The sequence below is a fragment of the Arvicanthis niloticus genome, chromosome 5 (genome assembly GCF_011762505.2).
Source record: "Arvicanthis niloticus isolate mArvNil1 chromosome 5, mArvNil1.pat.X, whole genome shotgun sequence".
Lineage (NCBI taxonomy): Eukaryota > Metazoa > Chordata > Mammalia > Rodentia > Muridae > Arvicanthis > Arvicanthis niloticus.
The window spans coordinates 33639441-33664058 of record NC_047662.1 but is presented as its reverse complement, the minus strand read 5'-3'; the positions used below and the strand labels follow the sequence as shown (position 1 = coordinate 33664058).

The 24618-nt window shown below is 48.9% G+C and overlaps 2 protein-coding genes across 2 annotated transcripts; one reads left to right on the top strand and one right to left on the bottom strand.

The window, feature by feature from the left end:
• The first annotated feature begins 4279 nt into the window (after positions 1–4279).
• Positions 4280–6008, top strand: Guca2a (guanylate cyclase activator 2A). The gene is made up of 3 exons (XM_034503930.2): positions 4280–4429; positions 5149–5356; positions 5755–6008. Exons 1-3 carry the CDS (start codon positions 4355–4357, stop codon positions 5817–5819), a joined length of 348 nt encoding a protein of 115 aa, XP_034359821.1. The 5' UTR covers positions 4280–4354; the 3' UTR covers positions 5820–6008.
• Positions 6009–13119: 7111 nt separating this feature from the next.
• Positions 13120–15285, bottom strand: Guca2b (guanylate cyclase activator 2B). The gene is made up of 3 exons (XM_034503852.2): positions 15126–15285; positions 13980–14166; positions 13120–13360 (listed from the first exon to the last, which is right to left on the bottom strand). The coding sequence occupies exons 1-3, from the start codon at positions 15198–15200 to the stop codon at positions 13299–13301; spliced, it is 324 nt and encodes a 107-aa protein (XP_034359743.1). The 5' UTR covers positions 15201–15285; the 3' UTR covers positions 13120–13298.
• Between the last annotated feature and the right edge of the window lie 9333 nt (positions 15286–24618).

The following is a 24618-nucleotide window of genomic DNA, read 5'->3' as shown; positions in this document are numbered from 1 at the left end:
GGGGATGACTTGACTGAGCAAACAAGCAGACACACCCTCTCCACTCCCCAGCTGCCCCCTGAAGCATCAAGGGAAAGCGCCCACCAGCCTGGGGCCTGGGGGAGGGGAAACTGGACTGGGGCTCTGGCCAGGGCCTCCAAGCCCCATCGGCTGCCACTTCTGTGATCCGAGCACTCTGAGCGTCCATTTTCTCCTCTGCATTGTGGGCACCGCTGACTCTTGGTGGGCCACTTCTCTTTCTTCCCTTAAAGGGCAGGGTTGTGTGGCGCCAGGATCAGCATAGGAGGCACTCGGGAAGTTCCTCATTGCACCCAGTGGAAGGTCAGGTTTTCCTTTGGCATTTCAGAAAATTGGAATCAGTTCTGGAATTTATAGCTATATGACCAGAGTTGTCACCAAATCCACCTGGCAGTAAATCTGAAAAATTGTGCCTTCCTCTAGACTGATGGTGCTCAAAGCTTGTGTTTCCACATGTGCCATTGGTCCTGTGCCTTTCTGTGGTGCACAGTCAATATGGCTGTACCCAGCAGCCATCTGCATACATGCCCTTGGGAAGTCATGGTTTCTTAACCTCACTGAGGTCCAGCTCATCGCCCGACCCTTTAAAATGGGATTATACAGTTATTTTTTTATGTATATATATTCATTGCCAAAGCTGTTAGAGTCTCACAGACACTGGAATTGTCAGGCAGTTACGGCTTCCTGGGTTCCCATGGCAACCAGAGATTGCTACACCCTCGGAAACACATTTACAAGCTACATAGGTTGGACTAAAATGCAGACCACATCTCTCAAGGTCACAGGGATCAGACTTAGTGTCTTCAGGCTCTTTCTGGGCCTTGCTCCCGTTTAGGCCTGTGGGCTTACAGGAGACCTGTTGAAGGATTTGAGTTTGTAGTGGACCTGACCTTCATGGGCTCTTGGGAATCAAATGAGGTAACCCAGACACAGCCCTTAAACCAAATCTGTTGGCCAAATGGAATAGTAAATATCAGTCTCCTTGAGAAGCCCAGGCTATCCCAGCATCAAGTAGAACCCCCCAGCTTCCAGCATTGAGGTTAGGGCCAGCCGTGTTGGGAATAGTGACAACTGATACCCGTAGCTGCAGAGCACTCTGCCGGGGCTTTGGCCCAGCCAGTTGCAGAATTGTCTGCCACAGTCTCTACCACTTTCTGTATTTCCTTTAGTCATGGTGGCATCCCCCTTGATTCCAGGCCTTCTCTGAGCATTGGGCTTATTGTGCCACCCTCTCAAAGGCCGTATGGCTCTGAGTATCATGGGAAGGCTTCCAGAGCACAAAGGAGTAGGAATGGTCTTAACCTTAACTCCCAGGTTCAGGGGCCTCTGAAAGTTGCTAGGAAATGTTGAGATCTGTGGTGGGGCTGTTCTTTTCATCCGTCTCCAGCATAGAAGCTGACACTAAAGGTCACTTACTCAGAGATGAAGCTGGCACCAAATCTGGGGGCTGTCTAGCTCTGGGTAGAGCCTGAGCTCTGGCATTCTCCCCATCCCTCTCACCTGTGTAGTGCTTTGAGATCCTGGTTGAATGATAGACTCATCAGAGGCTGACCTTGAATGCCAGCCAGGCAGCCTGGCTTCCCTCTGAGGTTTGGAGCAGTGGCTGGTTGTCCCTAGATGGTGCTGTGGCTTGTAAGGCCATGGAAGTGCACTGGCTTGCCAGAAGAGGTGGTCCTTAGGTATGGGAAACCCAAACAACCTCCATGAGGTGTGCTGGAAGCTGAGGACAAGGCTCGGGATTCAGGATGCAAGCTTGGGCTTCCAGAAATACAACTAAGGGCCCGTCTCCAGTAGCTTTAATGCAGACTGATGAGGTCATATGTCTCCTGAAAAGGAGGCAGGGGATTGAAGTCAGAGCTGGCCCCAGGTTTGGCAGGCACCATAGTAGGAAAGGAGAGAAGAGTAAGTTCCTACTTCCTAGAGCAGAGTTTGGGGATGAGGTGTTGGATAGGGCCGGACCCAAAGGGTTAGGACCTAATAGCAGCTTCCTCTTTCCCACGGTGTGGAGCTGCATCATCCTGAAGGTCAGGTGGCAAAGCTCCTGGGCAAAAAGAGACAGCAGGAGTGGAAACCTTTTTCTCTTCCCCTGGTCACAGCCACACCTGAGGAGGGAAGACAAGAGACACCTTGAGTCAGAAAAAAGGGTTCCCCTAGCCCAGTCCCACCCTAAAGCCAAATTGAATTCCAGCACAGCTTTAGGCTCCCACGTCATCCCAGACCTAACCCAAATCATAAACCCAGCCCCACCCTATCCATCTCCAACTTCACTGCAAACTTTACTCAACTGCAACCCCAGAAGGAATCCGAGCCCAGCCCAGTAGCCACCACACTCGGTAGGCTCCACCTCAAGCTCTACCCTACACAGCGTCCACTTCCAAACCCCATCCTAACCTGCTCCATGCCCAAAGCCGGCTCATTTCCAGATACTACATCAAACTCACCCTAACTCAGCCCCTGACCTGGCAGCTGCTGGTCCTCATGTTAGCTCAGCTCGACCCTGTCACTCCAGTGCACCCCTGAAGAGTCCCCTGCTCCTTCTGCCTCAGCACTCCAGTCCTCGCAACCCAGCACACAGATACCCTGCAACTATGAATCTCTGCTCAGCACCCTTGCTAGGCCCTGAAGGTCACCTCTCAACAGGTCAATGTGGAGCACATGGACTGCACATGTATTGTCTCCTGGCATGCAGACACACACACAGACACACACACACACAGACACACACACACACCTCTACGCAGTTTCCTGAAGTACACATTTACCTCCTTGCAAACATGCATAAATATAGACAACTTCAGGATATGTACACATACACATGCTTTAATGTGTGCACACACCCCTAGCACATAAGTAGACTCCTTAGTGTACACATGAATATAATCAAGCATATACACACAACTCTGTGTCATACTCTGGCCTATATAGGCACACAAAACTTCAGTCCATATACAAACACCTTTTCACACATGCCTTTCAGAATACCTACATATGCCTTTTAATCCACACCTCATATGTACTCGCATGCATCTCTGTACATACACATACCCCTTCAGCGTACACGCACGCACCATAGCATACATGCAATCTGCATCTCAGTGCCTGCAGGCATTTGCTTATGACACCACAGTATGTGTTTGGGGGGGTGGGGAGGTTGACAACAGAAGTCCAGTCTAGAACAGCTTGGCAAGGTTTCCTGACCTTGCCCCAGGGTTAGGTACTTTCTGGGTTTTTACGAGGGTCCTCTTCCAGTCCTTTCTTTAGTACCGTTGTCACATCCGGGGATGCTGTCCTTCACCCTGGCTATCTGAGAATGCAGGCAGTGTGGTGAAGCAGCAGGAAGAAAAGGACGCTTCAGGACAGCTTTCTCTACGGTCCTGGGGCTCGTACACCCTAGGTCCTGCAGTGGATATAGGACTTCCATCATCCCAACAGGGGTCATATTAGAGGGACCCAGATCCACATAGATCCATCTCAGCTACTGAGAGCAGGGCAGGGCAGGGCAGGACAGAAGGGCCATCCTGCCTGAGGACCGACTGCTCTGACTGGGCTAGGCAGGTAGCCATCAGAGGAGACAGCGAGGACCAGGAGCCACTGCTGTTTAGTTACAGTACCCTCTTCATCAGGGGCTTCCTGTGCATGCGGCAGAAACTGCATGGAACACCTAGGTCCTCATAGACTCCTTAGCAGGAAGGCATCTGCCAACCAGGGAGGTATTCACATTGGTCTGCACAGAGAACCCAAGAGGGCAATGATTGGAGAGGAAGCCACATCGAGAAGAGGCCACTAGTGGGGTTTGAGTACGTGCTTGAGAATGGCAAAGTTGAATCACAGAGACGAAGGCTGGACTCTGGGTCTTGTGTTTCCACTCTCCCCTTTCTCTGGGCTCACTCACTCTTCCCTTCCCCCTGACCATTCCAGGACCAGCTCACTTTTGCTCCTCCTAACAGGGCCTTCTGTGGATGGATGGGAGATGCCTCTTCTGTGCTCCCCACCCCCATGCTAATGGCCCTGTCTCTGTTGTTACTGACGTCACAGTCACCTTGCTGGGCCTCTTTCTTCAAGGGCAGGGCTGGGTCTGCCATCCTGGCTGGGAGTAAATCCAGGACCCAGCCCAGCTGTGGGTCAAAGTAGTGCCCAGGGAGGAACCAGGGCCCTGCCAGGCTCTGTTGATCTCTTATCTCCTAGGCTCCACTGGCCTTATCTGATGGGGCTCAACAGGCAGCAGATGAGGCTGACAAGGTCCCAGGGTTACTGAGTAACCTCAACCTCTTTAAAAGCCCCACTGTTTACCCCAGACACCAGTGCTGGCCTGTTCTCTGCACTACATACTGCTACCATGAATGCCTGTGTGCTCTCTGTGCTGTGTCTCCTGGGTGCCTTGGCTGTCCTGGTAGAAGGGGTCACTGTACAGGTATGGCCCCATCCTTGGAATCCTGAAAGGAGGAATGGGCTTCTTCTGGGACCCCCCCTGAGTCCTGCCAGCCATGCATATTTTCCCTTTAAACTTGGAGGAGGAAAACATGCAGGGAGACAGCAAGAAATACCATCTGGGAAAGACAGCAATAGCGTGCCTGCAGTCTGGCTGCTCCAGTGTCCCACTGTGACCCGGCAAGCTGGGGAGGAGGAGTTGGTGGCATTTCACAGAACAGAAACACGAGCTTCACTAAGGTTCCAAAACAGCCGAAGCTGGTGGCTGGGAAGGGAGGTGGCTGGGTTCAAATGTAGGCATTCTTCGCACCATCTCGGAGACCTAGGTGATTGGGCATACCTACTGGTGACACCAGATACAAGCTGGGTTGTCAGCAAGCAGGGATCCTGGTCTGTCAGAGACGCCCCTGGGTTCCTTTTAGGCTGGAGATAGAAGCCCTTGGGCAAGAAAAGATAGCTTGGGCTAGCATGACCACTGATATAAGGACACCACCAGTCTACCCTCATATGATACCTACTGCAACCCTGGCTTTCTACAGTAGCTTCCTCATTCATCACGTGATAGTATGCAGAACTTAAGGCCTCTAGCAAACCCAGGGCCACAGAGGTCTGACTTCACGTTGTTCCATAGATTGTCTCAAGCAAGCTACCCAGGCTAGGGCTGCCTGCAGCCTGGTCTCATGTTCTGGCTGCCTCTTTCAGGATGGAGACCTTTCCTTTCCTCTGGAGTCAGTGAAAAAACTTAAGGGCCTCCGGGAGGTACAGGAACCCAGACTGGTGAGTCACAAGAAGTTTGCTCCCAGGCTTCCTGAGCCGGTGGCTCGACAGCTATGTAGCCTCTCTGCATTTCCAGAAGCACTGAGGCCTGTCTGCGAGAAACCCAACGCTGAGGAGATACTGCAGAGGCTGGGTGAGTGGCCTCTTGGCTTGTGTGGCTGGCACATTCTCTGATTGGTGGGGCTTGGGGAGGAGGTGTGCTCTGATTGGCTAGTTTTAAGTGGTACTGGCTGAAGCCTCTTAGAAAGGCCTTCGCTCAAAAGCGTGGGTTAAAAGGAGTCCTGCATCCTATCTTCGGATCATGCGTAACAACTCCATCACTGTTCTGGTAAGAAGCTGCACTCTGATTGGCTGGATTCAATAATTCATACTCCCCGTTTGAAGCAGAAAGTCCAGAGGGTCAGAGGAGACCAGCCTGCTGGGATTATCCTGGCGGCTGGTGACAGATTATCCAAACTCTAGTTGAAGAGGGGCAGGGGCTGTGAGGAAAGGGTGGCTGCCTCTCATCAAGACTCCTTCTTTCTTGACCAGAGGCCATTGCTCAGGACCCAAACACATGCGAGATCTGTGCCTATGCTGCCTGCACGGGATGCTAGAGTGACATCGCTCGCCTTCCTTTCAGCCCACGTGGAAGCCCTTTCTACCTTCTAGAAGCAGCAGGGCTAACAAACTCATACCCCCAACATCTCAGCCTACCCTGACCACTGCGGGGAGGAGGCTGAGGAGGTAGCTACCTGCAGAAGCTATGCTAACCCTCAGCCAATAAACCAAACTTCAGAACTCTGTGTGATGCCTTCGTTGTCTGTCTAGCGCTATCTCAGTGCCGTGAACACCCACCTGCCCTCAGAATTGTGAGATTCAGTGTCCAAAGTAGAAGGTTCTACTTCCTTGCCAAGTTCCCCCAACCTTGAGACCATCACCACACACAGGTACCGGGATCCACCAGAGTGGGCAGAGTTCCAGCTTTTCTCACATATTTCCTGGGGTCACCAAGCTGCCGCTAAGCCACATGTGAGGACAGGAATTTGTCAGAGCTGGTTTGGGTGTCTCATACTTACAGGCCTTTGACCCACCACTCAGGATCTGCTCCTTCAGACCAGCAGTACTGTCTTCTGCCCTATGATCCCATTCAAAGCAAGCATTCCTCCTGTCCTGTCTTCTCAAAAACGGCTGCCTTTCTGCATGCCTAGTCGGTTTACCAACCCAGGCTCCATGACTGCTTTCCCCATGGCCTTTCCTGATCTTCCCTGAGAAGAATACTTGTGTCCTGTGGTCACCTGCACCTCTGGCACAGCCCTAGGTACCCTGCTGAAAACTTCTGTGCAGGAGGAAGTTTGTTCCGACACTGCTCAGAGTTAAGACTACCCCCGGTGATGCCTGCTCAAAGAACAACAGTGTGAGAGGAAAAGCCAGAACTCCAGGTCCCAGCCCCTGGTCTTCCACATCCTGTGTGATGTTAAGAAAACCACTTCCCTTCTCTGTGCCTTAATTTCCTTCTCTGTAACAATAGAGGGATTCTTTAAATGGTTTTTAAAGAAAAGGAAAGGAAGAAAATTAAGGGTCAGGCTGGAGGTGACCATATGCAACACAGGGGTGAGGCTAGTGAGTAAGGATATAGGGGGCAGAGAAAGAGGTGGCTGCTGGGGTCTATTCTGGGGGAGTGGCTGAAGGGGAATTGCCATAACGAGGGGGTATGGTGGTGTTCAGACAGACTTCCTGTGATCTGGATACCCTCTTTTGGCTATGGCCAGGAAGCTTTGTAAAGGAGGAGGGCCTTTTTATTATTCTGGGATCTGCATTGGAATAGGTGGATTTTAAAGCCAATATGATGTAGGCAAGAAGAGAAAATTCCAGAAGGTAGGGACGGTGGGAACACAGAGGCACTAGGGTAGTACTGTCTGCACAGCGTGGAGCTTGAGAAGCAGACAGGACTGGGTAGGCTTCAGCCTGACTCTTAGGAGGCCTGCCCCTCCCTCTGAGGCTTGACTTCCTTGTCTGAAGACGGGCTTGGTACACAGCTTCTCCCAGGGTTGCTGGGAGATTTGGTGAACTGTGTGGTGGATAGAGTCACTCAAGGCTTCAGCTCTGGAGCCAGATTTACTGAGTATGACTTTGGATGGTGAGACTCAGTTTCCATGTCTACAAAATGAAGATCATAGAACTACATTGACCAGGCACGATGCCACTTGTAATCCCAGGACATGGGAAGTGGAGGCTACAGGACCAGGAATTTACAGCAACTAGCCTGAAACTCCACCTCACAAACGAACCAGCAAGAAAAGAAATGTCTACTTTGTAATGTTGAGTGAAGATTGTACAAAGTGATACTAAAGAGTTCTTTTTAAATTTAAGATTTATTTTAATTTTAATATATATTAGTGTTTTCCTCCATATATGTATGTGCATGCTTACGTGCTTGGTACCCTTGGAGGCCAGAGGAGGGTGTGGGTCCCCATAACTGGAGTTATGAATGGTTGTGAGCCACTCCATGGGTGCTGGGACTGAGCCTGGGTTCTTTGCAGGAGCAACAAGTGCTCTTAACACTGAGCCATCTCTCCAGTCTCCTGAAAAAGTTCTCAAAGCTTCACGACCCCAGGGGCAGTCAGAAGAAGTAAGAAGGAAAGCTGAAATCTGTCTCAGCATAGAAGATGAAAGCGTGCGTGCCAGCTCTGGTGGGCACAGTGGTGGCAGCTCAGCAGTGAGCACACAAGGGCATGTGGGAACAGAACATTTCAACTTACCAACCCGACATCGCACTCAGGGGATGAAGGAAAGAACCAACTATGTCCAAATTTTGTAGAAGGAAATAATAAAGGTCGGGGAAGAAATAAAAGAAATCAAGATGGGAAAAGTAAAAGGTGGGCTGACGGCCTTTTCTGGCTTCCAGAAGGTACTGCACACTTGTGGTGCACAGACATAAATGCAGACAAAACACCCATACATACAAAATGAACAAAATAAAAAATAAATGATAAAATAAGATAAAAGTAGCAAGAGGGGCATCCTCTTTCTTGATCCAAATGTATGTATGTATTATGTATTTTATTTATCTATGTGTTTATTTATTATGTGTGAATGTCTGCATGTGTGTACATACACCATGTGAGTGTGGTGTACTTGTCGTTGACATGGTGCTGGAAGTTCTAGCCACAACAATTAACAAGAAAACAAAAGCCCCCAACTCAGTCAGTGAGAAATATAAATATTTCACAGATGACACAGTCTTAAATATAAAACTCCAAGGAGATTACCTTAAAAACTCATTGTAACTAATAGACAACCCAGGAAGCTTCAAGATACACAATTAGTTCTCAAAGGTCACTATCATGTCTCCACACTAACAATAAGCCCTTCAGAACACAAAATCAAGAAAATTCCTTTCACAATAGGGACAATAACAGTAACGGGAACTATGAAATAATTTAAGATAGGAAGTGAAGGAACTATATACTAAGAAAAATATCAATGAGAAAAATTGAAAGGCATCTTATTTGCTTATGAATTAGAAAAACAATATTAGAATGTCCATAGTACCCAAGGTTGTCTACGGAGTCAATGCAACCCTTATCCAAGATTCAAAGATATTCTTTACAGAAATAGAAAAAAAAATCTTAAAGTTCATGAGTTTACACAAGACTTGAATACCGAGGCTGGCCTAGAACTAATTACATGGGTGAAAATGACCTTGAACTTAGGACCCTCCTGCCAGGGTTATAGGTGTGAGCTCCCATGCCTAGTTAGTGTGACACTGTGTGTCAAACCCAGAGCCCTGTGCATGCTAGGCAAGTACTCTACCAATGGGGCCATATCCCAGTTCTAGCCAGATCAATCTTAAGCAAGATGAACAAAGCCAGGCTCATCACACTAATAGATTAAATGGGAAATGTCACCCATAGTCTTGGGCATTCAAACACTTGGTCCCACTTAGTGGCACCACTAAGTTTGGAAAGATTTAGGAGGTGTGGCCTCGTTGGAAGAAGTATGCCACTGGGGGAAGGCTTTGCAAGCTATGTCTTTGTCTTACAATTTTCCTTTTCTGGTTATAGTGAAGGATGTAAGTTCTCATCGTCCTGCTACAGTGCCATGCCTCTCACCTTCTGCCTCTCTTCTCCACCACGAAAGAACTCTCACCACTCAGGAGCCTTAAACTGAAAAACTTTCTTCCATTAGAAGCTTTTGGTCATGGTATTTTGTCACAGTGAGAGAAATGTAACTAATAGGCACACTATCTTCTCTCAATGTCTACTACAAAGCTGTCATCATCAAAACGGAATGGTAGTGACAACAGGCGGGGTGGAAATTATAGAAAGCAAAGGAACACACTACCAGGGGAAGAAGCCATCATTAGTTTGCTCAGCTGTGAGCCCTGTGAGGTGCTGTGCAATAGTGGCACGGATGTCGAGGGAACAACCAACCACTCTCCGATTGGATTTAAAGCCTACTCAAGAGAGAATTCATTCCTGTGAACTGGGCCCAAAACCTTATAGCTGACTAAGTCATAGGGGAACAGTCTGATGCTATTTTTCTGCCAAATAGAAATAGTGATAAACTGCCCCTGAAGTTCTTATCTTTATACCCATAGGTAAGTGAATCTCTCAGCCTTCATCAGAGAAACTTCTTTTATTTCTCAGTAGATGGTGATTAATACAGAAACCAATAGCCAGTCACTGTACAGAGAATGAGAGACTATTAAACAGGATGTCTTTATCAGACCCCACACCAAGGCCCACGGATCATCACAGAAGAGGGGCAGAAAGACTAAGAAGCAGAGGGGATTGATGCCTGTAGCAAAACAGTATTTGCCAGACGAGACAGACTAGTTACACACATAAACTCCCAACAGCTGGAAAGGCATGCACAAGACCTGCACCAGATCAAGCCAGCCAAAATGTCAGCATGGATTCTGGAAGGGTTCATGGAGTCCCACCCCTAGCCGAGGATCTATTGGTAGTTGATAGCTACTGGGGAAGGGAGAGTCGGTCTTCTTTGGGGATGCTGCCCCTGAGAGCTTACCCATGCCCCAGTAGATCACCTATACTCAGTACAGAAGCAGTAGTAAGTGGATTCTAAACTAGAACTAAACCAGTAAATGGTACTGGGAAAACTAGACATCTAAATGTAAAAGAATGAAACTAGACTCTCAACACACACACACACACACACACACACACACACACACACACACACACACACACCAGCTCTAAATGGAGTAAAGACTGAAACATAAGCCTGTGTGCACTGGAAGAGAAGATAAGGGACCTTTCTTGTCATTGTTCTTGGCCATGAGCCCCAAAACAGACCAAAGCAAAAGCAGACAAACAGGAGGATACCAAACTGAAAAGCTCCAGGCAGCTAAGGAAACAGCCAAGAGAGTGGAGAGGTGAATGTCAGAGAGAGTGTGTGATGTGTGCATCCAGTGAGGGATTAACATCCCAAGCAGAAGAGATTCCACAATCCAGAAAAAACAAACAAACAAACAAACAAACAAAAAAACCAAAGATGAAATTATAAAATGGGGAAGGCCCCAGGCGACATTTCCCAGGTGATACACAAATATCACACATGTGAAGATGCTCAGGGCCACAAGCCATGGGGAAAGATGTTCATTAATGACACGGTGCATCACTTCACACTTGTAAGAATGGGGACATTTAAAAATATGGGATAACATGGGGGATGGAGAGATGGTTCAGTGGTTAAGAGCACAGCTGCTCTTGCAGAAGACCTGGGTTTGGTTCTCAGCACCACATGGCAGCTCACAGCCATTGTTAACTCCAGTTCCAGGGGACCCGACTCCCTCTTCTGACCTCCAAGGTCACCAGGCATGCACACGGTGCTTATACATATATGCAGGCAAAACACTCATCCATTATAAAATAAACATATCTATAAAAAATACAGGATACTGATAGCGTTAGGAAGGATGTGGAGCAAGGTCGGAGTGATATCAGTGTAGCTGGGCTGAAGGTGTGGCTCAGTTGGAAGAATCAGCTAGCATTTATGAAGTCCTGGGCTCGATAGTTAACACAGCATAAACCGGCCACGATGGTAGGTGGCTATAATCACAGTACCGGGAAGGTAGAGGCAGGAGGATCAGAAAATCATGGATGTAATGAGTTGGAGGCTAGCTTGGGGTACATGAGGCTCTATCTTAAAAATAAGCAAACGAGCGACCATCTATGGGGACAGCAGTATAGAGTTTCCCCTTCCCCGAAATAATGAGAACTGCCATCGACTCAGTAGTCCCACTTCTGAGTTTGTAGCCCAAAGACATGAAATCCATAGACTGTAAAATCATCCTCATTGCCATGTTTAGCACTGTTCTCAACAGCCCAGGCCTGTGATATAGAAAACGTGCCACACACACACAGTGGAGCACTGCTTAACCTCAAACAGAAGGGAATCCTGTCACCTGTGACAAAGGCGAAAGATGAGCGTGTTGTACTGATGAAATAAGCCGGGCACAGGAAGACAGATGCTGCACAGCCTCACTTAGAATCGGAATCTAAAAAAGATTCAACAAAGAGAAGAGTGGCTGCCAGGGACTGGGGAGGAGGGAGAAAGGAGGAGGGAGAGGAAGAAGAAATGAGGAAAGAGGAGCAGGAAGGGATGGAGGAGAGAAAACAGTGTGACCCTTGTGGGAGTAACTGACTACTTCCTGAAGGAGAAAGATTAAACCCCAGGAACACAGGGTGCGCATTATATTTCCTGCTGTGATGCCTGCACATGTGTGTTTGCAGCAGTTCAGGCTCTAGGTGACTCTCCAGTGGCAGTTCCCTGAGTGGTTAGGGACACAGCCCCTGAAAAGGACAAATGGTAAATGCACACAGATGATGTTTGACCTCAAGTCAGACTTAAGGGATGGCATGGTGGCACACAGCAGGGAAAGAGACACAATCAGGCTACCCCTGGCAGAGACCTGAGGCAGGAGCCAGGGAGTGAGGAGGAGGAGCACAGTGGAGCAGCAGGGTCTGTCAGCTGTCTGTGTACTCAGCTGACCCTTTTGCACCCACCTTCCTCCCTCCAAGGTGCCCAGGTCAAAGGCCAAGTAGCAAGCCTGCCCTGTGGGAAACCCCATGCTGGGAATTTCCAGGACAAGTCCTGACTGGAGTAAAGGCCTCAGCCCTGGGCTCCACCTTCCATGGCTCAGTGTACACCAGAGCAGCAGTCACAGCCTTGTGTCCTGTAAGTCCTCTGCCGGGGAGGAGACACCATCTGGGAGTATGTCCCATTAACCTAACAGAGGGCTGTGTTCCCATCACTCAGGAGAGATGTCTGGTGGTCACACTGAGTCTTGCCTTTAGTGTCATCATCTACAGCCAAGGATATGTAGAAGCAATGACAGAGTGGCCAGAGCATGGACTGTATCATCCTGGGAAGACATTGCCTGGCCATTTTGCCCAGTCTGTGACCCTTTAGGGACATTCTTTATAAATAAAGGAACTGGCTATTGCAGAGTTACTCACTTCTTCAGAGCAATGAAAACTCTGAATTATCTTGCCAAGGATTTAATAATCTGTATGGCTCTAGAACATAAAAAGTGGACACTGTAAAGGGGAGAGTGTCATTGGACTGTGGAGAGCAAAGTCACCTGACTGTCACTGGACTTGTTGATGGCATCCCATCCCAACCATACCCTTACCTATTCCCCACTATTTTCTGTCAAGAGTTCTGGTCCCAGAGCTGAAAATCCATGAGTTACCCCAGGGGAGAAGGTCCTCTGAGTCTGGGCTACCCTGGGCTCCCTCACCTGGGACGTGGGCACCATGAGTCAGTTCCTTGGGCTTGGAAATATGGGTGGGGAATTCCTATGTTCAGCATGACCTGTCTTTGCTTCTCATCCTGCTTCTCAAGATGCCCCACCCAGAGCTCAGAAATGAACACACGGACACTTGGTTTTGTGGGTAACATCTTTATTCAGGTGCAGCTGCCTGGGGGGCTAAATATGGCAGCTCTGCAGTCCATATTGCCTTGCTATGGATCTATTTATACTGGGAGGATGGTGATTACTTCAACGGTATCTAAGTATGGACAGGATAGGCTGTTGTGGAGGGAAGTGTCTGGAGTGGGTCATTTCACCAGCATCCCGTACAGGCAACATTTATACACAGCTCACATTCGTCGGTAGCGATGGTCCCTGTGCAGGAAGAAGGCAGATTAATTGGAATCGGACCCTGGGGGTCAGTGGCCATGGATGCTGTCATCCAGTTTGCAGAGAGGAGTTCCTAGGGAGAGAAACTGGTGTGTTCCATATAGAAATTTCTGCTCTGGACTCAGAGTGAGGGGGCCAGGGTCTAGATTCCTCTCTCAGGTACTTTTGCAGTGTCCTGGACAAGAGGGATGGATCAGAACCTGCCCAGAGCAGGGACACAAATGCTTGCAGATGGCAGCAGCGCATGCCCAGCTCTTCTCCACCCTTCCCATTTTAGCTTAGCTTAGCCTCCCGGGGAGCCATTCCAAGCCTGATCACACCAGATGTATTCGATGCATGGGTCCCTTGGAATCACGTCTGTCTCTTCCCAGAGCCCCTCCCCACCAACTTGTGAGGTCTTTGAGGAACTTCTCAGGACCGTGGAGTTCTTTTCTACCTGACTCAATGTGCCCAGACTCGGGCAGATCTGGGGTGGGCAGGGGCTGTGACCCTCTAAGCACCCTGTCCACAGCCACTGGGTTGCTTAAGAGAAATAACGGATGATGGAGATGTAGGGGAGGGTGCAGAGAGAGGAGCAGGAAGATCTGAGGGTGGATATCCTTACTCAAGGCCTTGAAGATGCCGGCAGCTTCCTGGGAGGCACAAACAGGCCGGAGATCCATGGGCAATGCTGGGTTATGGCACACATCAGGGAGGAGGCTGTGTTTCCGCAGCTGGGGGTTAGACATCTGCTTCTCCTCTAACTCACTCAGCTTCTTCACTGATTCCAGCTGGACTTGGAAGCCACGGTACTAGGGAGACAGGAGGGGTGAGAGGTCATCAGGCCCTGGGTAGGAGCAGGCAGTGCCATGAGACTGGGCTCCTAAGGGTCCCGTGAGTCTCCAGAATATTCTCTGTGCTCACGAAGGGTCCAAGCCACAGTGGAAAAGCAGCTTGTGAGGAGGAAAGCAGAATGTTGCATTGAGATCTGCCAACAGCATGTACACCTTCTGTCCCAGGCTGCTCACAAAAGGCTTTGGAGCTCTATAGGTCAGTGAACGGGCATTAGACACAGGAAGACCCCTGTGTATTCAAATCCTATCTTTGCCTCCATCCGTCTGTCTGTCTCTTTCCCATCTGACCTGACCTTCCCCTGTGGAAGTCTGGCCTCAGACAGGTCAGCTAACAGGTCCTCTCTCTGCACTGGCCTGGTGAAGCTCATTCTATTGAGACTGATTCTCTCAACCCCTCCCAGATTCTTTTATTCTCCTCCTGGAAGCCCTGCCTGATACAAATGCTAGTCTATAGTCATGCAGGATTAGGGAGACCAGAAGCATCCGACCACACAGCAGCCAGGACTGATTCCATGCCCCACCCATCCAACACTCTCTGGAAGGACGCCAAAGTCCATGTTCCCTTTTCCTGGCCTTTGCTCTGCCTAGAACATGTTCACCTGGGCCTGGTACCATTTACCCTTCAGTGAGCACAAAGGTTCCCTCCCTACCAGGGAAACCATCCTGTGACTTGCCCATGTGGGTAAGCACAGGGAAGGGAACCATAGCGGTTCCCTCTAGGCTCCTCTAGGGTCCCTTCCACACTGTGGCTGTGCAGACTTCCAAGGAGAGCAGAGCGGACTAAGCCTGCTGCTCTCATCATGTCTGTCACTGTCGCTGTTGACACTCCTGCAGCCCCAATGCAGCAGGTGTCTCAGTCTGTCTACTGGGCTGAGCCCAGGTCCTGCAGGTAAAAGGAAGGCTGGCTGGGGTCTCACCTTGATGTAGACACCCTGTGCACTCTGCAGCAGCAGCAGGAGGAGGACAGTAGCCCACAGTTGGCTTCCTGACATGGCTCCGTTTCTCAGCTCACACCTCTGGGTTCCTGCTTTCTCTGCTGTCCACCTGGCTGCCACCTGCCTCTGGGCCAGCAGCCCCTTATAGGCCAGGGTCCAGAGCTCTGGTCACTTATTAACCGTCTGGCTGGGGTGGAGTTGACAGAGGCCTGGCTCTTTGACAGATTCTGAGTTGGTTCCCAGGTTGGGGTAGTGGTGATGATGATGATGGAGAATGTAGAGCCTGTGGGAACATGGTCTGCCAAGGGCCTGGCATGAATAGGGCTCTGTGGGAAGACCTTGGACCACTCTTTCCTCCACACCCGGGAGGAGGGGAAGGTGATGAATCAGGAAGAGTGATTTGCTTCAGGCCAAATTGACTCTACCCACGTGTCTTTAGCCCAGGTCAGCTCATGGTTCTTTGAGATGGAGGCAGATGGCTCAGAGCAAGTTGGGCACATAGAGTTGACATCAGGGTTTTCCAGTACTAACTTCTCCCAGGTTCAACATCCTGTGCCAACTCCAGAACTGAGGAAAGACCAGCCTTGTAACCAGCCCTTGCCCAGCCTTATGCTTGCCCTTTCCCATCTGTACCCAAGTACAAATGAGTGTAACCCATATCAACTGTATATCTTAGCAGCCAGCAGATCAACATGGTGTGAAAGAAAGAGCTCAGACCTCGTAGGTGACAAGGGTTCCGTGCCAGCGCTGGGGCAGCTGCTGTGTGAGCCTGGGGTGTCACATCAAGTCTGACTGAGGTTTTCTTTTACTCTGGTCACACAAGTCTTTCAGAAGCCACCCACAAAGGTAGCTGTGGATAAGATGGGCTCCAGCCTCTTGATTTTACCTTCATTCTCTGTGTGACTCATCTGTAACAAGTCCCTTAATCTCACAGTGCACCTCCCCAGTCGGTAAAGGTTGGATCAGGGAGAAGAGGATCAAGTCTCTCTCTGATGGGGTTATCACCATGGCCAGGTCCAGCTACTCTGAACAGTGGTCCTGCCAGGGCTCAGATGGCCCTGGGTCAGACTGACACATGGCAGATATCCCAGCATGAGCCTGAGCTGAAACCACCACAGCTTACCTGGGCACCTATAGTCACTCAGATTTGGTGGTTAAATGAATGTTATGATGTGCTCCTTCAGGCCAGTCTGTTCCTGCATGTGTGATACACTTCATCTTCCCAGAACACCTAGACTCCCCGCTTATCTCACACCGAAATAGATAAAAGGCTCCGGTGAACTTTGGAGTTTCTTAAGTCTTGTTTTGAATCCAGACTTCGGCCTTTATTCTTTGGAGTCTTTGGAGTCTCACACTCTCTTCTCTCTAAGATGCTAACAACCGTCAGATAACAGTGGCTCACATGTTTGATCATGAGTAATGCAAGGTATGACGAGGCATTCTGCTTGGGCTCCCCTGGGGACCAGGAAGGACAGGCAGGTATTCTTTCTGGAACCCTTACTTGTGCTCAACTTGAGTTGCTACAGAGAAAGAAGCTCCAGGCAGGGAGGCAGGGAGGCAGGGAGGCAGGGAGGCAGGGAGGCAGGGAGGCAGGGAGGCAGGGAGGCAGGGAGGCAGGGAGGCAGGGAGGCAGGGAGGCAGGGAGGCAGGGAGGCAGGGAGGCAGGGAGGCAGGGAGGCAGGGAGGCAGGGAGGCAGGGAGGCAGGGAGGCAGGGAGGCAGGGAGGCAGGGAGGCAGGGAGGCAGGGAGGCAGGGAGGCGACATGGGCTTGGGCCTGGACTCCAGCAGCTACCCATCATTCAACCTTCCTTACCCTCCATGATTCTTGTTTCCTCGCCACTGAAGTCAAGAACACAAGTTTGTGGGAACTAACAGCCCTAGTCCCAGGAAACCATTGTCTGTCCCCGTCTCCAGAGAGCTCACTTCTCCAGCATATGCCCAGGGGATGGGTTCACCACCTGTTCCTCTCCATGGAATCTTCCCAGACAAGCCCTGTTTCTGAACCTGAGGTGGTGACAGATTTGCCTCCTGGCCTTAGACTCAGTGCCAGTCTATCCAAAGCACTAGGTTTCCTCACCTCACGTAAGGTACAACTTCTGGGGTTTTAGCTCCCAATTTGTAGAAAAATGACTGGTTCCCTAGTGTTTGAAATTGTCATGAGCCACTATCTCACTCTTTCCATGGGACACGCTCAACCCACTGACTGCCATATCCAGGGATAGGAGCCAGCCTTCAGAGTCTGAAGGTCCCAGGGTGGAGGTTGCCTTCCTTTCTCCAGTCACTGGGTATTCTAGCTAGGGCTATTGTTCCCAGAGAATGAATCATGACTTCCTCTTCTGTCTGTCAAGACTCAAAATTTCCAATCCCATCTCCTACTCTCTTCATGAATGACCAACCATTCATGAAGGCCAACCTGGCCACTGATGCAAGTCCTCACTGCCACCCTGACCAGCTGCTCATTTACGTCATCTGGAGTCATCGGGACACTTCCTACTTTATGGATATGGAAAGCCTTACCAGCCTGTGGAAGCTCACACAAATGAGGATGGGGAACATTGCGCCTCTTTAGGCTTAGCTGCCCCTCTTCCCACATTGGGTTCCTGCTTGGCATCCACCTTTCTGTCACCCCCATTTCCTAAGCAGCACCTATCAGAGTTTGTGTCCACTTGGCTCTGGGCATATGGGCTTTCCAGATTTCTGACATCACGCTGGCCCAATCTCTTCGTTTCCTTGGTTAGTCACCCTTTGTTTGCTTGTCCCTTAAAGTTAGAACTCACCGGGGCCACCAGGACTTGCCCTTGGGCCTCTGTCCTCTTCCTATGGTCACCTACGTTGGTAGTGTCATGCAGCTCTGAGGATTTTCATGCTCTCAGTCCCTGGGAATACCCACCCCCACACCCTTCCTCTCACAATTGATGACATTACCATGTGCCCAGGGACAGGTCAAAACTCAAGGGGTTTTTCTTGACACCTTTTTTTCATTTGCCAAATTCAATGCATTCAAAGATTCAGTTGTACTGACATTCAGAATATCCTTAGCTTCTAACCAACCAGGCTTCACCTCCTCCCTAAGACCCAAGCTATCATCCTTGGTTTCATGAATTATTGTAACAGCAGAGTTAGGCAAAGGTCTCCAGGGAGACAGTATCCACAGGATCCATTCATCTATCCAACTGTCAATCAACCATCAATCTATCTGTTATGTTTTCTACCTAGATTTACTTTGAAGGAACTGGATTGTGGGACTGTCAGGACAGACCGGTCTGAAATCTGTAAGGCAGGCTGACAGGTTGACAATTCAGCTAAGAGTTGTTGCAGGCTGTAGTGAATTCTTATCATTTTATGTTGCCTTTGTGTCTATTTTAAATCCAGGCTGGATGTTTTCACACAGAGGTGTCACAGTTTCTAATTTTACTCAGCTCTGCCCAGTTCCTCAGTGTGATCGATCCACATGCCTACCTTAGATAACTGTTCTCTGGTGACCCCTTCCCTACAGAGTAGTTAAATATAGCCTGGCTGTCTCTGTTGACCCTCACACCTTGTGTTGACAGAACAGATGTGGCTGTAACCATATCTCAGGCAATGTCACCTTCTGGGACTAGAGCCTGGGTCTGCTTTTGTGTTTTATGGTTTTTGTTTTACTTTGGAGTGAGTTTCACTGTGTAGATCAAGCTGGCCCGGAACTCACAAAGTCTCTCATGCCTCTGACTCCTGAGTGCTGGGACTACAGGTCTGCACTACTGTGCTGCATAATACCTGCCGGAAACACACCATTTAAAGAGAGACTCAGTTTTTGTCTGTCCATCCGTCTGTCCATCCATCCGTCGGTCTGTCTCTCCTAGCTCTTCTCTCCCACACCCCATATGTACGTGGGTTCTCTCTTAGCTCTTCTCTCCCACACCCCATGTGTATGTGGGTTCCGGGAGAAGACCCCAGACCTGTTTCCATCTTGCAGTTGTCTCTCTAGTGACTGACAGCAGTTCTCTGTGAAGCCTCTGCACAGGAGCAGTATGGATTTCGAGATCTCAGGGCGAGGAAGCATTCAGAAATGCAGGTGGAAGCCCTGGGTTCACTCTCCAGGCTTAACTTCTCCTCTGCATGCCTTGATCTTTGCTCTTAAGAATTTCAACTGACGGAGGCTCCCCCATTCCCCAGCCAGAATGGAGGGCAATCTGCTTTACTCGGGGCTTATTGAATATCAGTATTAACCACATCTAAATAAGGATGTTTTCAGAGCAGCATCTGGACTGGTGTTTGGCTGAACAACAGGACACTGTAGCCGAGCAATGCAGAAGCCTAACGCGAGCCGTCATGAGCACCCGAGCTGACTCAGTGAGCCCACACTTCCCCTCCGCTGGCCTTTCTCCACACATCAGTCAACATGACCCATGAGGATCTGAGTCAGAGCATGGCTGTCTCTGCTCCAACTGAACACAGCTTCCCACTTCCCACTCAGCAAACCCAAAGGCTTCCTTCCAGCAATGGCTTCCCTCGGGCACATCCGCTTCATCTTTGACTTCAGCTCCAAAAGTTGGATTTTACTCCCCGGGCTTCATCAACCCTCTAGCTTCCATGGCCCCTAAGCACAGCGAATTATGTTTTATTAACAGCGGGTTTCACCACGGCATCCTTATATACAAGTATCACTGTTCTGCATCCTCCTCGTGGCCTGCTTCCACTTCCTGGCTGCTGTCAACAGTGCAGCTACAACAGTGGACGTGTGTCTCTCTGCAGTGCGTTGACGAAGAGTCCTTCAGGTATATACTCAAGAGTGGCACAGCTGGGTCACATGGTGGATCAGTTTCTGTTCTTTGAAGAGCCTACACGCTGACTGCCATAGCGGCTGCACCAGTGCAAACACCCACGAGCAGTGAATGAGACTTCCTCTTTCCCCACACATAGCCATTGTGCCTAGAGTGAGAGAGACTCTCAAACAGTTCAGATTTGCATTTCCCTGATGGCTAGTGATACTGAACATTTTTTTCAAGTAGTTATTGGCCATTTGTATCTCTTTTTGAGAAATCTCTGTTCAACTCATTAGATTGTTTATTACTATGAGGATGCTTTATTTGGTGTGGCGGCGGTGGCGGTGTGTGTGTATGTGTGTGTGTGTGTGTGTGTGTGTGTGTGTGTGTGTGTGTGTGTGTGTTAAGACAGGGTTTCACTATGCAGTCCTGGCTAGCTTGTAGACCTGGCTGGTCTTAAACTCCTTAGAGATCCACCTCCCTTTCCTCCAGAGTTCACCTAGTTAGTGTTCAATTTTTTCAATTGTGTTTTATGCTGGACATTAATACCCTCTGTGATGAGCAGATAGCTTTTCTTCCCCTCTGTCTCTTTACTCAGGCTGTTGTCTGTGCAGAAGCATCTTGGTTTCGATGAATTAAGCCTTTGCCATCTTAACCCCATTGCAGGTTGTTAGGATTATTTGCTATGCTGGTGGAGTCCCGTTTGCTATCTTAAAACAGTCTACTCATCTCCCGTCCTCACAGTTTCAGAACTTGAGGACCACCATCAAGATCTCCTACCCACTTTTAGTTCATTTCTGTGCCGGGTGACAGAGATGGGTCTGGCTTCACTTTTCCCACCACTCAGTGCTAAGGAAGTTGAGTCTTCTCCAGTGTATGTTTTGACAACTTTGTCAAAAATCAGGCATCTGTCACTGTGTGAGTTTGGTGCTGGGCACTCCATGGGGCACGTTGGTCTGGATTGCTTTTTGTGCCAGTATTGCATTGCTCGTTACTATGGCTCTGTCGTATAATTTACGATCAGGCATTGTGGCCACTCCTGAGCTGGTGTCTGCTAAGGATCACATTGTACTTCCATAAGAATTTTAGGATTGTTTTTTAGTTCACTGTAGAATCCCACTGGGACTTTCATGGTCTTACATTGAGTCTGGATTGTGTTCAGTCATGCGAACACCTTCCTGACATTGACTCTGACAGCCCGAAGCTCAGAAGTTCTTAGCATTTTCTACTGTCTAATTTCTTTCTTCAGTAGCTTACGGTTTCCATCGTGGGAGTCTCTCACCTCCTTACGATTTTTTTTTGGGGGGGGGGGAATTTCTGATTTCTTTTCAGAGAATTCATTATTGGTCTATAGAAAAGCTACTGATTTTTGTACACTGATTTTGTGTCTAATTGTTTATTAGGTCTAAGAGTTTTCTGGCGAAGTCTTAGGGCTTTTTCAGTATAGGAGCATGTCATCTGCAAACAGGAGCACGTGACTCCCTTCTTTTCCTGCCTGTGTCCCTTTGGTTTCTATTTCTAACATTGTTGGTCTCCTCCTGACAGGTCAGGTGCTGCAGTGAATATGAGCAGAGAGACTGGGCACCATGGGAATCCCAGATCCTAAAGGAAATGCCCTCAGAGTCCCCATTTAGTATAGCGCAGGCTATTACATTTGCCTTGTAGCCTTTAGCATACGGAGAGCTGCTGCTCCTATCTTTGCTTCTCCAGGGCTTTTTTTTTTTTTTTTTTTTTTCTTACCATGTTGAATATTGTAAAAACTCATAAAAGCTTGCTTATATCAGGTCTTTGCTCTTCACCCAGATCTCTACTCAAATAATATTCACTCAAAGAGATCTTTCCTGATCCTATATTGAAAGCTTTCCCTGTTATTCTACATGTCCTGAATTTGCTTGTGGCATCTGTCTATCTGTCTATCTATCTATCTATCTATCTATCTATCTATCTATCTATCTATCTACCTATCTACCTATCCATCTATCCACCATCTGTCTATCTCTCTTAGTAGCATCCATCCACCCACCCATCCACCCATCCGTCTACCCACCCATCCACCCCACATTTTTCTGTTGTGACATAAGATGTTAGAATTAGTGATTTGACTGTCTTCTCCCAGAACAACACCTGGCACATGATCAGTGCTCAGCAAATACTTGAAGCACTGAGTGTACAAACACAATTCTGCCCACGAGCGTGTGCTTAGTCTTCGGAGTTCCCCGCTTCTCAGAAGCCACAGTCATCTGTGCAGCTTTTCCTGGCACATGGCAGCTGTTCAGAAAATGTTATTATTTTCATACTTGCAAAACAACTTTGCAAAACCGATCCTTTCTGTATGCCATGTGCATCGAAGACTTGGGTCTCTCAATAGTTTAATGACAAACATTTCCCAATGGCAGTTTGCTGTAAGAGGCATGACAAATACCTGTAATGAGAGCGGCGATGCAGAACCAGCGGCAGGAGAGGCAGACAACAGCGGTGATTGACTGGGTCCTAGAAGCCAGTCTTTGAAGTCAGAGTCTATGGGATTTTCTGTGTGCCTGTGGATAAAGACTGAAGGAAGAAAGGAGCCCACGACAAAGCTAAGGTCATCCCGAGTCAAATACCAAATGCTGCCCTTGACAGAGATGAGAAGCAGGAAAAACAGGAAAGACTGGGGAGTGAGTGTGGTCTTGACAGTGTTAACTCTGAGACACCTGCCAGACATGTGAGTGAAGATAGAAATGTCACCAGGGTGTATCTGCTGCTTGGAATCCTGTGTCCCTGGCATTGGAACTGAGTTCCCAGAGAAGGGCAAGTGGGGTGGTGGAGGAGTGGGTGGGGCTGAGCACAGAGAGCAGCACAATCCCTGAAGAAGAAAGGGGTTTAGGAAGGAGGATATACCAGCTGGGACAAAGGTTGTGGTTGACACTAGAAAAGTTATGACCGAGAAGTCCTGGGTTGAGAACATGAAGTCATTGGTGACCTTAGAAGATGGATTCTAAGGACAGCCAGCATGAACATCTGATTAGAATGTGCTTAGGAAAGAATCTGGCAGAAAAGGGAGTGTTTATTAGGCACTTTAAGCCAAAGGGTAAAGCAGGTGGGGTATGTGTGTGGGTGCAGCACTTGAACTGCGCTGTCCTGGAAGACCCTGTAGGGAGTTGTACAGACCACGGTGTGGCAGACCTTCCAGCAGCCCTTCAGAGAAGCCAGTGACCTAAAATATGGATTTATTTTTGTCATGGCTGCCAGGAAACCCAGAAGCAAACTGTGGCCCTGACATTAACAGTCTCTCTGACCCTCATTTAATCTGTGTCTTCTTCTTTGACTGAATCTCCTATCCCTAGGCTGTCTATACACACACCACACACACACACACACACCACACACACACACACACCACACACACACACCACACAAACACACACACACACACACACCACACACCACACAAACACACACACACCACACACACACACACACACACCACACACATACACACACCACACACACATACCACACAAACACACACATACACCACACACACACACCACAAATATATACCACACACTCACATACCACACACACATATACATCACACATCACGAACATAGACACACACACACACTCATATACACACAAACACCACAATATGTATACACCACACACACACACAAACACACACACCACATATACATACCACACGCACACCACACATACATATACACCACACACCATGCACACACACAAACACACACTCACATACACACAAACACCACAATATGTATATACCATACACACACACACACACACATATACATACCACACACATATATACCACATGCCACACACACATATATACCACACACCATGCACACACACAAACACACACTCACATACACACAAACACCACAATATGTATATACCATATACATACATACAAACACACACATCACATATACATACCACACACACATATACACCACACACCACACACACACACACATACACACAAACTACACACCACATATACATACTACACACACACACACACACACACCTACCTTTTCAGGTTTATTTATATTCTCCAGGTTCAAGGTCTTTGTCTTAGTTGGGGGAAGGGGGATGGGTTGGAGACTTGGCAACCATGGGAAGTGGGCCAAGGCTGCCCCCTTGTGATGAACATGGAACACTGCAGGAGAAGTACTGAGGTGGTGTCTTCTTCCTCAGGGAGGAAGGAGCTCTGAGGAAAGCCGCCTCTGTCTTGGCATCCTACCCCAAAACAGGGCAGCCTCATTAGTGATGCCCCTTTAAGGTGCTGTCAGAGGAAACGTGTGAGATCTTTCGGTGGAAGCCCCTGCTGGTGCGTTTAGGTGGTAGATGCTGAGGTCAGCAGGGCTGGGCCACAGAAAAGGCAGAGGCTACACTGGCCACCTGATGATGCTGAGTCTGGGGCAGCCAAGGGATGGCTTGCCTTCCATAGAGCCCAGATTTGCCTAATGAGAACTGCTGCGCTGGGGAGACGGTGAGGGCCTCTGACTCACCCACTCTCAGTGTTATTGGCTTCCACCACTGTGATAGGTGGCTGATGTGATATGGTGTGGTACGGTGCGTGTGTGAGGTTTATTTGTATGTAGTGTGTGTGTGTACGTGTGTGTGTGGTATGTGGAGTATGTGTGTGGTGTGTATGTGTGTGTGTGGCATGGTGGTGTGTGGTGAGTGTGTGTGTTATGTGAAGGTTTGCAGTTGTG